General features: G+C 31.9%; 1 protein-coding gene across 1 annotated transcript in view; it reads right to left on the bottom strand.

Moving 5' to 3' along the window:
* The window catches only part of LOC143206636 (monocarboxylate transporter 2), a 441,132-nt gene that overhangs the window by 72,380 nt on the left and 350,178 nt on the right, over nucleotides 1-18,574 (bottom strand). The window contains exon 5 of the mRNA XM_076419251.1: nucleotides 6,480-6,632. Within this exon, the coding sequence (XP_076275366.1) occupies nucleotides 6,480-6,632 (153 nt within the window). The remainder of the gene's footprint in view (nucleotides 1-6,479; nucleotides 6,633-18,574) is intronic.

Below are 18,574 nucleotides of genomic sequence, written 5' to 3'. Positions count from 1 at the left end.
AATATAAAGAATTAGTGTACGGACATTGTCAGTGGAATAATGCAACCATATTTATAAGGAGCGGTGGTATACTGTAGAAAATACTCCTACTACAGCAGCGGAATTTAAGAGCCAATCCAAGTTAAAAGCCAGCTTCAGTTTATTGATCAAAGTGTATATTGTTTTATAGAACACGAAAAGAGGACTTTAACTTTATTTAAAAGCAAATACCTGAATAGTAATACTAAATTTAAAGCAGTTAAATTTATAAATAAAAAAAGTAGCAACTAATATAAAACCTGTTTATTTTGCAACCTTATAATTTGTTGAACGCTTTTTTAAAACAGTTTTATTGCCCATAAAATTAACGATAATCGTCATCGAGAACCCCTGCCCCCTCACGGTACTCGCGGGAACAAAAGTTATTCGGCAAAAATAATTACAAATTTCGTCCGTTCAGGAAAATTAAAGTTTTGTCCCCTTTTTCGTCGGTCCCAAATGATTCGAAATTATCTGAATGTTTTTATGTAATAATGACCGTAAAAACTTTTATCGCCTTATAAACTTTCTATTTGTTTTGTAATCATTTTATTGAACAATTTCCAGATAAGCGAAAAGCCCGGATTATTACGAAATAGATTATTTGGCGTTGGGGTATTCGGTATTGTCCCAGATAAAATATTATTTTTTGTATATGCGACGGCGCTATACAAAAGGTGCTCTTGTGAAGAAAGAAAGGGTCCCGATTTATATTCTATGACGTTTTTTTGTTGTTTATATCGTTGAAATTCGTGCTCGATGTATATATGGTTTTATTGTATTCTCTTATTTTGACAATTGTGACTGATTCATAATGTCATGTAATCATACGTCAGCTTTTTTATTATTGGAACAACAAATATTATATTCAGTAGCCTTTAATAAGATCATATATTATCTTACGTTTTATTTAAGTCTTTTAATTTAGTCGATAAATCAATAGGGGTTAATACATCAGACTGTTTGATGATTATGTTAGTTGAATGCTTGGATTTCAGATAGTTCTGTATATAAAGGATTACAATGTTCTATCAATAAAATAAATTAGAATGCGATTTTTATTAGATTGACAATATCTACGATTTATTGCCCACCTTAACATAAAAAAGGCAGAAGACTTTCAAGCTTTCTTTAGTACGCCAGGTAATAGATTTATAGCCGGAATAGATTACAATACAAAACATTTAATGTGGGGTTCAAGAATAATAACCTCAAATGCTAGAGAGCTGATAAAAGCGATGAAGACAGATAATTCACAACATATCTCTACAGGCGAACTAACATATTGGCTATCAGAGAGAAATAAAAAACCCGATACTATAGATTTCTGAATTACAAAAAATATTGATACAAAAAAGTATCGGGCAGAATCATGTTTCGATCTGTCTTCTGATCATTCATAAAAAATTCCATCAAAGATAAACTCCCTTCTCAGTGCAAAAATAGACCTAACTGGTCACTATTTAGAGAAAACTTAGACCGAAACATCTCTCTAAACTTACCGTTAGAAATTGAAAATGATATAGAAATAGCAGCAATAAACACGACTCACGACGAGTGAAACATTTCCAAGAGAAAACACACCTATATCATGTACAATTCAGAAAAAGATAGCAGAAAAAATTAAGTTATGACGAAATTGGCAACAGCTAAGAACTGAAGGGAATAAAAGAACATTTAACAAGACAATAAAAGAACTGAAAGAGCTGATCTAAAATGAACAATACCAAGCATTCAAGAATACTTAGAAAATTTGACACCAACTGAGGCTACATACTATTCGTTGTGGAAAGCAACAAAAAAGCTTAAGAGATCCCATCAGTATAACCCACCTATTAAAACAAATGAGAATCATTGGGCTAGAAGCAATAAAGAAAAGGCCAATTTTCGCCAAACATTTAAAAAGTGTTTTTAAACCTTTCCAGTCTGAGCTACATAAAGATGAGGAAAATAAAATGACTAGCTTTCTAAATTCACCATTTCAAATGGACTTGCCCCATGAAAAACTAACGGTTAAAAAAGAACATAAATCAGAGAGATTAATATTAGTTAAAAAGCTCCTGGTTATGATTTAATTACCGGTAAAATTTTACAAGAACTATCTGAAAAGTGTATAAAAACATTTATATTTTATACTATGCTACGAATTAATTTCCTTCCTAGCATCTGGAAAGTAGCTAAAATATTAATGATTCTTAAATCAAATAACATATCAGAAGATGTCACCTCCTACTGGCCTATAAGTTTATTACCGATAATCTGGAAAGTTTTTGAGATACCATACATAAAGAAGCTAAATTATATAATAAAAAAAGAAAAAATATTCCAGAACACCAGTTTGTGTTTCGCAATAAGTATGGAACTATAGAACAAATGCATAGATTTGTAAACAAAATAAACATTAGGTCCATATTGGTCCTATGCCAAAAGATATAGTTCGGTAGCTTTCCTAGACATATCTCAGGTTTTTGACAAAGTATGGCACACGGGCTTGCTTCTTCCTCATCCGGACTACCAGTTACTAAAATCGTATCTCACTGATTTTACTGTAAAACAAGGCGATGAGGTTGGTCTGTTTTTTAATAGATAAGAATCCTTAGTATCGTTTCGTATCGTCAATGAACCAGTCGCCTCTTCTTTACGTAAAATAAAACAGTTTATAAAGTAAATTAATACTTTTTCTATGTTTAATTCATTTTATAACTTATATACAAATCTTGGACATTTTGTTCTTAAAACGATTGAGTTTTATTATTAAAATAGATCGGTTTCAGCAATACCACTTTTTCATTTATCTGTTATCAGGTTTATGAGATTTACAAAACGTCTGTAACAATTGGGAGCCATACATTGTTAACAATTTATTATTTTTATCGATCTTTTACTTTGCTTGAATATGTTCAAACAGCGCTCTGAATCGTTCACATATTTTTTTGTGTACATATAAACCTTATTTTATTTAATGTCGATTTTTAGTAATTAGGTAACAGTTGATTTCTTGACTGAGTAGATTTTCTATAATGATATTTAAAGTTATTTCACTAAAACCATTGCTGAACTGTTAATTTTTTTTAGTCACAACTATTTAAAAGTTGTAGTTTTGATATTAATGAGAAAGAATGGACCAAAAACGAACTAAAAACTCGCAGAAATGAATTAAGAAGAATGTAAATTTAAGACTTATAGGACGAATATGTAGAACAAACTCTCAAATAACTTGTAGATAGATTAGCAGTTGATAAATAATATGTTTCCAGATGTAATCCATCCAGATGAGCGTCATCTACATCGGTACTGAAGCGGAATAATCATGGAAAGAAACTGTTGCTGCAGCTGTCTACCGACGTCCGTTGAACGAATTGAATGATCTATTGTCACAAAAAATACTAGAAATAGCGAGTACATGCAAAGTCACCATTTTCTGCAAGAAATTATTAGAATGTTAATACTACATTATATACTTTTATAGACATATGTTCACATATAATTATCAAACACTATCACGAATAAATAAACTCTGTAATATAACATTTATAAGTTGTAATTCTCCTATAAATTGTTTGCAGTATTGTCCCCTTTAATTTATCTGAGGTAATAAAACCGAATGATCAAATTAAACACTGTTTTTACTATTGTATCGTAAAAATCAAATATAAACGGACTCTATCTAGCAACGAGTGGAATGCCGCACTCTGGAAAACCCAATAAAAACGAGATTGTCCAGAAAGGAAAAACGAAATTAAAACAACCCCTATTTGCATCTCGAGCTAATATCGTAAATTTCTTTTCCCGTTTTAAGACATTCGAGAGTTAATGTACAAAAACTAAATATATTCCTAACGTGAGTTTTTCGTAAGTGTCAAGCGCAAGCGGTTCCAAGAACTAATTTACTACATTGCTGTAATTAAAACTTGTTGGACTTTTTAGTTGAAAAGTGTTTTTGAAAAGTTTTCTGAAAGCATATCGTAGAAAGTATTTATCTCGGCAGAAACTATTTATTGAAATAATATCAGCGGATGGAGTTATTTACGGAAATATCAGAAGGAATTTCGAGTTGAAACGACAAATAAATTTCAGGAACTTGAACTGCTTAATGATGCATATATTGAAGTAATAGAAAAGCAAATATCCAAAACAATTGTGGACTTAAAGTTACATTGAAGAATGTGCACAGTGCAGAAAGTTTAATATAAAACACAAACTTAGATATCTCGGGAAGAACGATAACGCGCAAAACTCGTGAATTTCAAAAATACTGCAAATTAAATGGAGACAGTAAGCAGACTGAAGTTATAAAGATAAACCTAGTGAAATGGTGTGGCCACTACAAATCATTGCATCGAAACGTGAATATCGGATAACATTCAAAATAAACATAGTGTAGCGACCTTGAGGCATGTCGAATTTTACATCGTGGAATAACGGTCTACAAAATACCCAGAAATATAATCCCAGATGTCGAACACGGGCGGGGTGCCCGCAGCGCCAACTAGAACCCGACAACGAATAGCTGGCGGCAACCCCGAGACGTTTATCTGGAATGTTATTGAAGGGTATTTCGGTCATTCAGTGCTCAACCCTCGTTTGGTTTAGACGTGCCACCATCGATTGCCCAAGCCTCGTCACGAGGTAACTCCGCTGCCATCCGTTTTATCATTTGTATTTTTCACATTTTTTATATAGCCAATAAATAACGGTCACATAATGTAAACACCATTACACACACCCATTTACACTAAAATAGAAATATGGGGAATATGAATAGAACTCATCAATCAAGACCTCCACAGTTTTTGAATCCAACTCCGCCAATGGTTGATGCTTCAAAAATAGATGAATACGAACAGTTGTGATATTATTAAACTATGGAAAGACCGGTCAAGTGACTGTAAAACGATATATATTGATATCGAACGCTTATTTTGCCAATATATCTTCGCTTTTATTCGGTACTGCTACAGTTTAAGGCACATTACATTCGATGAAAACGCGACAATTAGTACACAATTGAGGAACAAATCTAGAAATACATATGTAATACAGAATTAGAGGCAAACGAATTCATCACAGAGATCCGTTACGTAATAGATCTTTTGGATGGAAAACACAGAGAGCACATTTATTTAATTAACAAAACCAGGATAATAGAATGTTATTTGAATGAATTGTAAAGACATATTATTTCAAGTTTCCAAACATCCTCGCGGTACTGATAAAACCATTGAGATGGAATTTTATCTAGGGCTAAAGAGAAATCAAAGTTCAATAAAAAGAAGGTCTCAATTTCTAAAAGCTTATTTAAGCAAATATTATATTATCCCATACAGTGGCACTGTGATGCGTTTTGCATTAACATCACACTACACTAGGTCAAAAGGTTTGGTACTCTTGAGTTACCTTGTCAGATCCGCATCGTCGATATCATTTTCTGGATTGTCTTCAAGACTTTCTTGTGAAACCGTTGAATTTTTTTCCTGAAATTTTTGTACTAAATTCTTCTTGCCATAACTTCATATCTGGATGTCATAAATCCATAAATCCGCGCTTAAAGTCACATGTTCGCAGGGCAGAATTTCAAATTTAATATCCAATTCTATTTTTTGTCTTTCGCATGAGCTTTCCAGTGTAGCTTTGTGGTCAATATCATTCTGAAATATTTCGCATATTCATCATATGACACTTGAATGTTATTTATTTTTATTTTATTCTTTATTGTTTTTATTATTTTATTCTACTGGGAATACGTGGAGTTCTTTTATTTGTGAGGTTGACTAATATCAAAGAATCAAAGAAAGAATAATCCTTGCAAAAAGCGCGATCTGTGTCGTATTGGTTAATATGTGAACTATATGGAATATACGAGTACATCTGCATGACATCTTTGTTTAATTTAGTTTTATCTGATTTAGACCATTAAATAATAAACATGTATTTTTATACGTTTATAATATATAAGTTGCAATATGCATTGCAAAGGATTATTGAATAAATGGTAATATATTTTAAAATGAATGTGTCAGTTATGCTGTGCAACCATTTTACAATTTTAGTTTTAATAACTGATATAATATTTTCTTTAATTAAATCTAAGTTTGCTAGATCTCTGCCAATTAAATTCGACATGAATTATTTTTATGATAAGCCCTCGTTGGTAAAAAGGAGAATTTAAAATATTAAAAAAATAATAATAATAAAAACCTCAGAGTTCTGCTTATTCATAAAATTCATTGGTAAAATTCTTAAGTAGATAATTACACTGTGAATTAAAGTAGCAATTCAATTTTTATGAAAGCTATTTTTCCGGCTTTAAATTCAAACATTTTATTTGTCATCATAAATGATGAACAATACTTAAAATAACATCGTAAAATTTTCATAAAAAAATATTTGGATTTACAAAAAATCTCTCAAAATTCCTAGTCAACATATGAGAGAATGATGAAATTATGTCATAATTTTACCTTCTGGATAATAATGTTGCTTGATAGTAGCAGTATCTACGTCTCTACGCCTGAGGGCCGGGATATTTCGATGTAATGAATGCAGTTCTCTATCACAGATAACAGGAAAAGAATCTTCATCTTCTGGCGGTCTAGGAACAGGTGTACCTCTATCTAAAAATAAAAATATACTTATTAAATAAATATAATAAATTATCAAAAAACAAGTCATTATACAATTGGATTCCTATGAACGTTTAACATTTTTAGCATTTTATTATACATGTAATATTTTATATGCCATCATATCCATGATATTACATCAATATACGAAATTCTTTTTGGGCACACCACTAAACTTTAACTAAAACCACAATAAACTCGTGAAAGAATCAATGAGGACTTACTTTGTATTAATAATAGAAAAATATGTCATGAAATATAATACAATATTTTACAAAGATAAATCCCACCATAACTTGATGTTATTTTGATACATGTGTTGGTTAAAACGACACTATTTATTTTAAAAGTAAAACATAAAGTGGATTATATCAGATACAAGAGATACAGTTTCAAAGTATTTAATTTAGTTTATATTCATTTATATTTATGACTATAAAGGGAATTTTAATTAATCACAATATTTTTGTCACCTTTTTTTTATCACCCACTGATTATCAATAGTATCAGAATATAGTTCTCGTTATATAAGTAGTAGTATGAAATAGAGCCTATTAATTAATAAGTTAATTAATAGGCTCTATTTCGTCTAATTAACTAAAAAGTTATATATTATAAGTTATATGTTATTATATTTCATATAATTAATTAATAAGTTAACATGTAATTAATTAATAAGTAATCACGAAAACTCACGAATAGAAAAATCCGATTTTATATTTAAAATTATAACTTGCATCTATATAGGCATTCAGACAACAGACAGATTAGCAGAGGTTTGATCCCATTATTGAGCGGCGATTCCTAATGGAGATGTTGAATGAGGAGCTAGATTGTGAAATACATTAAACTGTCTTCTTTTTATCTGAATTGGACTACTTAACGGATGCTAAGAACCATGGTCCTGGCTACTAAGCTTTCCGATTGGCGACTAACCTAATTTGGAGATCATCCCAGAAGACATCCGGTCTTACCCAGCCTGGTTACTGGTGTGACTGGAATCATTGACATCCTTGTCGAATTTTGCACTCTTGCCTTATGGACAATCACAAACATACATTTACGACCATGCCCCAGTAGGATCCGAACCCGCGATTATCGCAATAGTAGGGGCTGCACTGACGCCTTCATCACTGCGCCAACCCAGCCTGCTTATTTTAGTTTAGTAATGTATTTTTAAAAACCCACTTGAACTGAAGCTTGGTATATATTATATATAGCTTTGTTAGCATAGTTGTTAAAAGACCAGAGCGGTCATTTTATTTATGTCATTTTATTATATTTTACAAAAGTTATATCGATATTATCAAGAAAAAAGAAAAATATTGATATATTGGGCTAGAATATATTGTTGATCTCTAAATATTAAAAAGTAGCGATTATTGTCATAATCGGTTAAAAGGTTTTTAAAATGTCTAAGAAATATCTTTAATTGTTCTTGAAAAAATATCGACAAATATCGATATATCGGTTAAAAAAATATCGGTATATTGATATATCTTTTTTTTTTTGGGATCGCCAGTTCGAATGCTGCATGAAAAGTATAAACATTCTTGTCATGACAGTAACGAGGTTGGGTAAGCACTAATGTCTTCTGGGATGTTCATCATGCATTCCAATTGGCAGACTAAAATATAATATATAAAAATATACAGCAGTTACAAAATGATATTCTAACTAATTTTTAATAATTCTAAATAATTTTCTAATTTAAAAACAACTTGTTATGATTTTTTTTTCTTTAAGATCGGAATCAAAATACCTCTAAAATTTATTACCCAGAACAATTTATTAAGTTGACAGTTTTCGTGAAAACCGCCGGAAAAAAATCGATACTGAAGAATTTTCCCTTTTCATCCGGGCGCCTCTTTCAATTACGCCACCATTTTCCCGACCTACAATATCCATAAATAATGTCCGATGGGGGTCCTTTTTTTAATTTGCCGAACGATGCAATTACCTTGGCCCCCCTTTTTAGGTCTCGGGGCCACGTTCGTTTTTAAGCCCGGCCCGAATTAGAATTTTGGCCGAAAGAATTTTCATTTTCGGTATCCAACTGCCCGCGCCCGCCGGCTGCCGAGATTTGTTTTTATTGCACCGGCAAAAGAAAACGGCGGGAGGCGGATTGTGGATTCTTGGGATTATCGGGAAGGATTTTTATTTTAACGACTTATTTTTCTGGTTTTATACATTATATTTTTATAACTAACAATGAGTTGACGAGAAAATGTATCAATTATTACATTATGTGCCTACATGTACTCTTTTTTTACTTTTCCGTTCTACGCCATGGCAGTCTCTTTTTTATGTTGATGAGAAAGAACGGCTTTAAGTATCAGAAAAGCTAAAAGAAGAATATATGTAGAATAGAAAATACATGTAGTAGATGTGTTAAATAAGGTTTTTGTTTATTTTTATTTAGTTATTACAATGCTTATTACGTACATATTTTATTTTAAAACGTTTTTTGTTGTGTTAAATATCTAAGTTATCAACAAAAATAAGTTGAAATTCTCCTATAAATTGTCTGCAGTATTGTTCTCTTTAATTTATCTGAGGTAATAAAACCGGATGATCAAATTAAACACTGTCTTTACTATTGTACCGTAAAAATAAACGATATCATATCGAATAAACGCAAATATAAGCGGAAATTAAACTGCCTGGATGTATTGTTTTTTTATATCTCTGTTCCATGCCACAGCAGTCTATTTCAAAACAATAAGCCACTCTGATGTCCATCTTACGGATTGACTGCATTATACCGACTTGTACTAAATTCGTTTTGGAGAAGTTAAGTCACGATAGGTTTTGACCATTTTTCCTGTTTCTGAACAACAAGCCATTTGTTGTTCATCGTTTAAACTATTTATTATTGTATTGTTTTGGCGCAGTTCTCATAGCTCTATATGAGTCTGTTGCTGAGGCAGGGAATATCGGGGGCTTGTACCTCGATAACCCTCCAAGTGGCCAAAAGCCGCGCCCCGGGCCCTCGTGCCGTGTTATGTCCGGAAAGGTAGCAAAGTAATACAGTCTAGTCTCCATATATCTACTGATGGTGTCTACAGTGCAATGTACTTGTTCAATTGTTCCATGATTGTCTCGGAATCCAAATTTGTGACCGGGGATTATGTTATTTAGGTGCTCCTTCACTCTGTTCAGGACGATTTTTTCCATTATTTGTATAATTATTGTAGCATTTTACCATTATTTTACCAATTACTGGTAGGATTCTTAAGCTTATAGGTATATACGAGTCTTATACTGTGGTAATTTGCCTGGTGGCCATTACGATTTGAGCGATTTTCCATTGTCCTGGATTCCATTCGAGTTTAAAGCAGGCATTGAATATTTTGACTAGGCTCACGATTTTCTTATGTCGTAGATGTTTCAAGAAAGTTGTACCGACAAGATCGCAGCCTAGTACTTTTCCTTCCATAAGAGTTCCTATTTCTGCTATGGTAGGTGCATTTGCAGAGGTGATTTAAGGTATTCTTTTATCGCAGCTGTCTATTCCTGTCAGACTCCGAGAAAGGTTGAAATAACAGAGTAAACTATATTCGAGTGGGGGTCAGTTACTGTCACCATAGTACTTATATTGAGTATAACTGGGGTATGGCCCGAACTTAAATCAACACATGTTTACATTTTTGTGAAGTAACTTTTATTTTTGTGATAAAACATAAATTAACTTTTATATGTAATAAAAATCCTAGAAGTTCAGGAATCTTCCTGTCAGTTGGTTAGTAAGTAGTTTAGCTATTTGAGCTATTTTCAATTACTATTGGTAATACTTGTCTTCTTTTTGGATGAATGTTAATGTGTGTATGCTTGGAGTTTCATTCGCCGCCACAGATAAATCTGGGAGCATTTTAACAAAGAAGCGTTCAAAGTATCTCAATGGATGGTTCGTTGATTGCACGGTGTAATTTTTAAAAGCAATATGAAATTTAGATGAAATCTTATTTCAGATATTAGGGCTATGCCTTACAGTTCTGTTTGGAGGAAGGTTTATAATTCTTGATTCGTTTTTGATGGCATGAAGCAAATCATGTCGAAAATGCAATTTTGTGTTTCCGTGTTATTATTTCGTATAGAATAAGAACTCAATAATATAAAATGGAAAACTGTTATTTTCTATAGAAAAATGTCAAAACTATCGAATTTAATATCGAACCATTAAGTTAGGTTATTTAACTGTTGTTAAACCATTGATACTTTACATCTATATTTTTAAAGAAAATTCATTTTTATGTAAGATATATATTAAATGTTACTGTAACCACTTGAGGTAAATTTAGAATTAAAGGGCTTGAGAGAAGAGAAAACGAGGGAAAGAGAAACTCTTATTATAGTTTACCTTACAACAAGATGAAGAACACGCCAAACTACATTCGATATATTCATTCAATTATTCTATATTCAATATATTCAGAGTTCTATCAAGTAGTGTCAAGAGTCCACTTTCGTATTTTCTGCATACTGCAGCTCTACTTATCACAAAAATCGCTATTGTGGTTAAATAAACAGATGATACGACAGTCTTAGCATCTTACAACTTACAAAGACCTAAACAGTAAGTCAGTATAGCTATCAACTCCCCTAGTCGGAGGGTACTAAATATCTTGATATGCATCCATATAAACCAAATATATTGGATCCAAATCGGGGTTATCCTAAGATAGCAAGGTAGTCCATACGGTCCCACGGAATCCAACTATATGGTATTATTAGCAAATCTAATACAATAATCACCTAAAACAAATTTCTAATACAAAGTGTCGTGTGATATTGTCTATGCTCTACACTCAGTGTGCGATTAAGATTACTTGATGCTTAGTGAATTTAAAATATACGGATATTCAAACAGTCTTATCACATGAGAGTCTAGCATATGAAAGCTAATAATATTTTTAGTGCTCTTTATGAAAACTCCCAAGACAAGATACCCTAAGTAATTGCTTAATTTGCTTATATGCTAACAACTAAATGTGCGTGACAACATTGAATAACATCGGATCTGTTTAATGGTCAGATATGGATTTTAGAATAAGATATCTTAAACAGATTACTTGCAGAAGTTATTTTCTACAAGTCATGTTATAATAATTATTATACCACACTTCTTGTCCACTGAGTAAATTATTGAATCACAAAGGGCATTAAAAATATATATTGGAAACTCCTATTTTATATTTTCCTTTCATTTTTTATTATTTTTATCAAGGTTATCATTAAACTGTTGCTCCTGTGCAGGCTATGAGGTTTGCGCTATTTAAAGCTTCTTAACTTGACGAGGTTCTCTGAATTCCTTGCCATTTAGAATTAACGGAACTCAATTCAATTTGAAATTGTTTTTATTTATTAATAGAGTAACATATTAACATAGTTAATTTAAATGTTTAAAAACAAGGTTTGTAGCTTACAGTTTAAGATGTTAAATATATGAACTGGAATCGGTCAAATGAAGCCAAGTAAAACAAAGATGTTAATTTTTTAAAAGTTTTAATGATTTAATGATGTTTTTTAATTATATATATATATATATGACTTTATGCTTTATCGAAGTTTCAACACATAAGTTTTAACTTTTTCGGGTAACGAAACGAAACCAGTTCAACTCGTATCATTTTCGAGTTGGATATTTATCGATCGGCAAAGTAATTTTACCGAAGGAGGAAAAGATAGTCGACGGCAATAAGGACGCTAAGATTCGTCGATGTAATAAGTTTCCATCAAGAGAAATAGTTTTCTGGCGGGAACTTGAATAGCGAGCTGGAAACCCAGTTCTCAATTAAATATCGATATTTTAACTCAACATTCTTATCTCAGTATAGCACGAAACCTTTCGATATATATATATATATATATATATATATATATATATATATATATATATATATATAATATAATATGTCATACCTTTCTTTAGATGAAATGTTTGTGGATGATATGTAAAAAGAAGAAACCAGAACATGAGCTTTTAAAGCAAAATTATAGAAATTTTACTTTGTACTTATATTGGTGATGTGGAACAAATTTTTGCAAAGCTTTATAAAAGTTAACAAAGCATTATAAGATTCGTAAGTCACACGGTATTCTTTACAAATAACTTGTCAATTTTTTAGAAAGATCTGGAGGCGATATTATAATCTAGAACGCACAAAAGAAAAACTACCAGATATAGATTTAAAAATACCCGTCAAAGATGAAAGAAGAAAATGCACAATGACGGCCTAGTTCCTAAAATATTCGTAAGTCTTTTTTCCCGAAAGGACAATTTAAAACCATAAGTTTTATGGCGTCATTGATAAATTAAAAGTGTAGATACGAAGACGGAATATACAAAGAAATATCAGAGAAATTCTCATTACTGACTAAAAGATCCCAGTGAGGAACCGAAGTTCAATAGTTTCATTCATATGTCAGAAAAGAAAAGGTCCAGTAATTCTCACAAGTTCACATCACACTCACGCACAATTATACAAGTGTATACATTATCGACAATAGAACGAAGATGCGGTACGAAGTATTGTCCATCGATCACGGCTACTTTTTCTATTTTTATGCCTTGTCATATTTTTTTTCTCTCAGTGCTCGGCTCAATTCTATTCGACAGCGATCCCCATTGATGGTTTAATCCCACCAAATACAGAGCACTAGCTTGGGGCCATGGATATTCGGCTTTGCTGTTGATGTTGATGCATGACCAGGTGGTCTCCATGTTCCTATCGCTTTGGATTATCGTAACAAACATTATTGATTGAATTTTGTTTGATTTTGTCGTTGAAGCACATATTACGAACGCCTTTTTTGACTTCAATTCATACTGTATAAAATATCTAAGCCTTTGGATCATTTACATGTTCCTCAAGTTACTGGAAAGCTCCTAACAATCATGTATATTATTCTTGCATTTTACACCGATCATCATCGAGTAATGCCTTCAAAACCTCATCTTATTTTTTTTGGCTGTTCAGAAAGCATTCCAAGAAAGTATTCACATATTGAAATCGATGGCGCGTGTTTGCCACAAGCTTCACACATCATTCGATGATTTTTAGCCGCCTTTTTATTTAAGTTGTGGTAAAAGAGTAAACCATTTCGCAAATGCGATTTACTGTGTACAAATTCACACATTTTCAACATACTTAAAATATTTTTTGTTCACACTTCGACGAAATGACACGTACTGAAAAGGAAGCCTTTATTGCTTTATAAAGGAATATTTTTGACTTCATAATTATTTATGACATTATTGTGTATATTATCTGAGATGTCTCTCTTCGAAATGCAAATCATCTTAAGGCTATTATTGATTTATTAGTATTTTATATAATTTTAAGACAATTAGTGATAAAGCAAGTAGAAAAACTAACAAATAAAATAACTCCTTATTTCGTACTTTGCCAATGCGGTATGTTATGAGGACTGAGGACTGATATTTTTCGGTCCGACTCCTTTCTATCTCCCTTTTTATGGTTGATGGAATTGGATGGGTTTTATTTGTTGCAAGACATGTTTATTTATATCTCTTAATTATCTAAGTTGAATATAACCAAGTTTTATAAATTAAAGAACCCAGAATGGATATCTGTCTGTATATGTAGGTCTTTTGTAAACTTGATATTTGAAAGCCATAGTTCAAAACGATATTTTTAATTTTGACGGAACGATATTATTATAGGAACTTGATAACGTTTGCAATTCTATCAACAGATAATTGAAAAAACATGTTTATACAATTCTACATAAAGCGTTTTAAAAATAAGCGCAATTCGACTTCAGATTAACCAGATAACCAAACCAGAATATCAGAATAATTAATAATCAAAATAGGCAATTCTGATTATTATTTATTTTAATTCATACTATGTAATTTGACTAAGTCACATATTACATGGGTAGTGTTTAACATAATTTTCTTTATTATTTAATTAATACATTGTTACTGGTCGTTTCCATCTAACCTACAATTTGTCTTTATGATAACTTAAATCTAGGTATATAACTAGGACGACCCATCGGCCCTAACTCAGTCTCTGGTGAAATAATGTTTATACATGTCACTGCTGATTTTTTTAATATATGCACCTCACTACACAACACTACACAAGATCAGATGGTTTGATTCTTTTGAGTCTGTATCCTGTTCTGGTATACAAAAGTTGCAATAATTCAATATTCGTATGAGAATGGAGTCTTTCCTCATGCCCCCTTGCAATTCTCTTGATTTCTTGACCGACTGTTGGTATCTGGAGGTCTTGATGTAGGTAATCAGTCCTATAGTATTTGGGTGCACCCACAATACCTCTCTGAAAAATTTGCATTTTATTTATGTTACTCTTTGCAGAACATCCCCATAATGGAATTCCGTATGTCCATATAGGTTTCAGTATTTGCTCATATAATAGCAATTTATTATGCACTGATAATTGTGATTTTCTTCCAATTAGCCAGTACATTTTCCTCTATTTCAATTCCAGTTCTTCTCTTTTATACGTTCCTTCAAGCGAGGTTTTGCATCAAGATTCATTCCAAGATATTTAACCTTGCTGCTATATGGAATGATAGTGCTATTTAATGTTATTGGTGCTTATACAGTCTGTTTATAGGTGAACTGCACATGTACAGATTTACTTTCATTAATTATTATTTTCCAAGCTTGTGTCCAATTATTTATATTATCACTTGCCTGTTGTAATTTTCGTGAGGCTTCTTCACTATTGTCTCCGACAGCTATAACCGCAGTAATCGCAGTATCATCAGCAAATGTAGCCATCGTAATATTTTCAAATTGTGGTACATCACAAGTGTAGAGTAGATAAAGCATTGGACCCAGTACACTTCCTTGAGGTACACCTGCTTTGGCTTCTTTTATTGTAGAGGAAACTTCTTCTTGTTTGACTCTAAACATTCTGGTTGTAATGTATGATTTTAGTAGTTCGGTGTGTTGTTTTGGTAGCATTTTCTGTAGTTTATGAGCATAGTAGTTCAAGCATAGTAGTTATCATATGTAGTTCATGCCATATTATCGAAGGCTTGTACTACATCTAAGAATATAGCTGAACATTGTTTGACTTTCGTAGGCTTTTTCAATAACTTCTGTTATTCTGTGGACCTAGTCAATTGTTGAGTGTTTGTTAATAAACTCAAACTGGTGTGTTGGTATTAGGTTTTTTACCTCTATGATCGGTTTTATTCTTTTCAACAGGAGTTTTTTAAAAACCTTAGATATTACTGGCAGCAGTGATATAGGTCTATAGGACTTTATTTCGTTTGGTGACTTCCTAGGTTTTTGGATCATTGTAATTTCCGCCGTCTTCCAAATGTCTGGGACATGTTTTAATATAAATGCAGTATTGATCAAGTTGGTGAGTTTTATAATTCCATTTCTTGGTAGTTTTTGCAGTAATTCTCCTGTTATTAAATAGTAGCCTACTGATTTCCTGGTGTTAAGGTCAGTTTTAATAATTTTGGTTAACTCTTTCGGCGAGACTAATTTAATCATCGAATTTTCAGCTTCTATGTCCAGCAAATTATGTTCAATATTAGTTTCGTTTGGTTTGAAAGTTTTTTTCTAGATATTCAGCAAATGCGTCTGCTTTTTGGTGATTGTCGCATGCCCAATTCCCACATAGGTCTCTCATAGTTTCAGTATTTCTCTTTTCAGTCTTTGGGTTATATTGTTTAAACTATTTTTATTTTCAGGTGTTCTGTTTTGTTGCCATTTTGTTCGTAATTTACGTTTTTCAGCTACCATTCCCTTCACTTCTTTTGGATAATTAATTCCTTTAGTTGTACTCTTAATTTCTGGAGTATTATTCCAAGCAGCTTGTTGAATAGCTATTACGAATTTTTCTGTTTCAATATTTAATTGATCAGTTGTCTTGAAGGGTACATTTAGTTGAATTCGTTTGTTCAATTCTTCAGCAAATCCTTCCCAGTCTGTTCTTTTGTTTGTTAACGTTGGGTTTCTTTCTTTTCATATTATATTTTCATTCAATATCAGAATCACTGGCGTATGATCTGAACTTAGCTCGAAATTTTCTTCTATTTTTATATTTCTTACTATGAAGAAATCTAACAGGTCTGGGGTTTTTCTCGTGATCAGTCGGCCAATAAGTTGGTTTTCCAGTTGACATGTAACATCTTAGACATGTAACATTTTAGTTCAGTAGCTGCTTTATGCAGTTTATTGCCTTTAGTTGTTTGCATTCTGGATCCTTATCTTGTATTTTTTATAAATTTTTCTCTCAGGTTGCTTAGGACATTCAAATAATTTTCCTTTTTGTGATTGTATCTTGGAGGACAATAAATTGCGGCTATTGTAGCCTTGTATTTGCTTGATTTAATAGTTAGTGCTGTTACCTGATTTTCTGCTTTACTGAGCCTAGATTCTTGATGGTGAGAAATGTTATTTTTTATTATCATTGCACTTCCTCCTCTTGCGGTCTTTGCTGGATGTATGGTATGACAGAAGGTATATTGAATACTGGCTTTTAAATTGGATCGCTTCAGAAGAAAGACATTTTTTTAAATTTCATTTGGTTTTAATATAAACATTTTTTTTCCAATCAAATGGGTCGAAATAACTAGACTCCAAATGTGTATTTATAAATGTCTATATTAATTATAATTAGTTAAATATTAATTAGTTTCCTTAATTCTCGTAAATCCACAGATTTATCTGTAGGCCGAAAAAAAACTTTTACGACCCTTAGTTGACATGAAACAATGGATACGACCAACGTCGAACAACAGCAAAGAAAATAACACTTGAAGCCACCCGAAGTTTATTTTCGACACCAGTAGCAGTCGTTACGCACAAGAGGTCGGCCCATAGTAATTAATTTTTTTCTCGCTTGTCACTGGATTTGATTGACGTCATAACAAATAGACCATCGTGCCCGTTGGGAAATGTTGAAGACGAGATAATTTCGTACTAAATTATGATCGGGGACCGAATAATAAAAAGGCAATTGAATTTAATTAGTAGTCATCCGTTACGGATGGTAATTAATATTGAAATTGCAATTCAGAAAAAATAAATTTGACATTTTTTCCTCCACGTCATGTGGTGCGTTAATTGTTTTTTGGGCTACGGCGATCGATACGAATTGCGATTATGGAAGGTGTGAGTTACGAATGGTTTTTTGTGTGGTTGGATACAGGCGAATAGTTTCAATGGCAGATATCAACGATATATGTAAAAATTAGTTAAAATATGTAGTTAAAATAATTATAGGTAGTTAAAACAAAGAATAACTGTCTAACAAATTAAATTGTAAAATTAATAAGTTAGGTGAAGATTTGGCAAACATTTTGAGTCCTTTAGGTGATAGCTAGAACCTGATCAGCTTATAAAGCAAATTAAGCAATTGACTAAGGCATCACGTATTGGGGGGTTACCACAAACATTACACACGTAAAAAAAATACTTAGCTTTCATAGACTTCAACATATTTTCATATGCTGGTAACGTCCTTTCTTAGATGTTTTAGACGCTTATTTAGATGCAAATTTTGTGAATGATATTTAAAAAAAGAAATCAGAACAGAAACGATAGAAGCTAAACTATAGAAATTTCAGTTTGTACTTATACTGGTGATGTGGAACCTTCATAGAAGTTAACAAAGTATTACAAGATTCGAAAGTAACTCTGAAGACAGTATTCTTTACAAAACAATTGTCAATTTTTAGAAAAATCTGGAGGCGATATGATAATATAGACCGCGCAAAATAAAAACTATCAAATGTGGATTTTAAAAACACCCGTCAAAGACGAAGGAAGAAAATGCACAATGACGGTTCAGTTCCTGAAATACTCGTCTTTTTGCCTAAGAGAACAAATTAAATCATGAGTTTTATGGCGTTATTGATAAATTAAAAGTATAGATGCGAAATACAACAGTCTCATTCATATATAGGAA

The sequence above is a fragment of the Rhynchophorus ferrugineus genome, unplaced genomic scaffold, assembly GCF_030347505.1.
Source record: "Rhynchophorus ferrugineus isolate W39M unplaced genomic scaffold, kcgeb_rfMv2 rfM1, whole genome shotgun sequence".
NCBI lineage: Eukaryota > Metazoa > Arthropoda > Insecta > Coleoptera > Curculionidae > Rhynchophorus > Rhynchophorus ferrugineus.
Note: the sequence above shows the minus strand (reverse complement) of the source record. Positions and strands in the feature narration are given on the sequence as shown.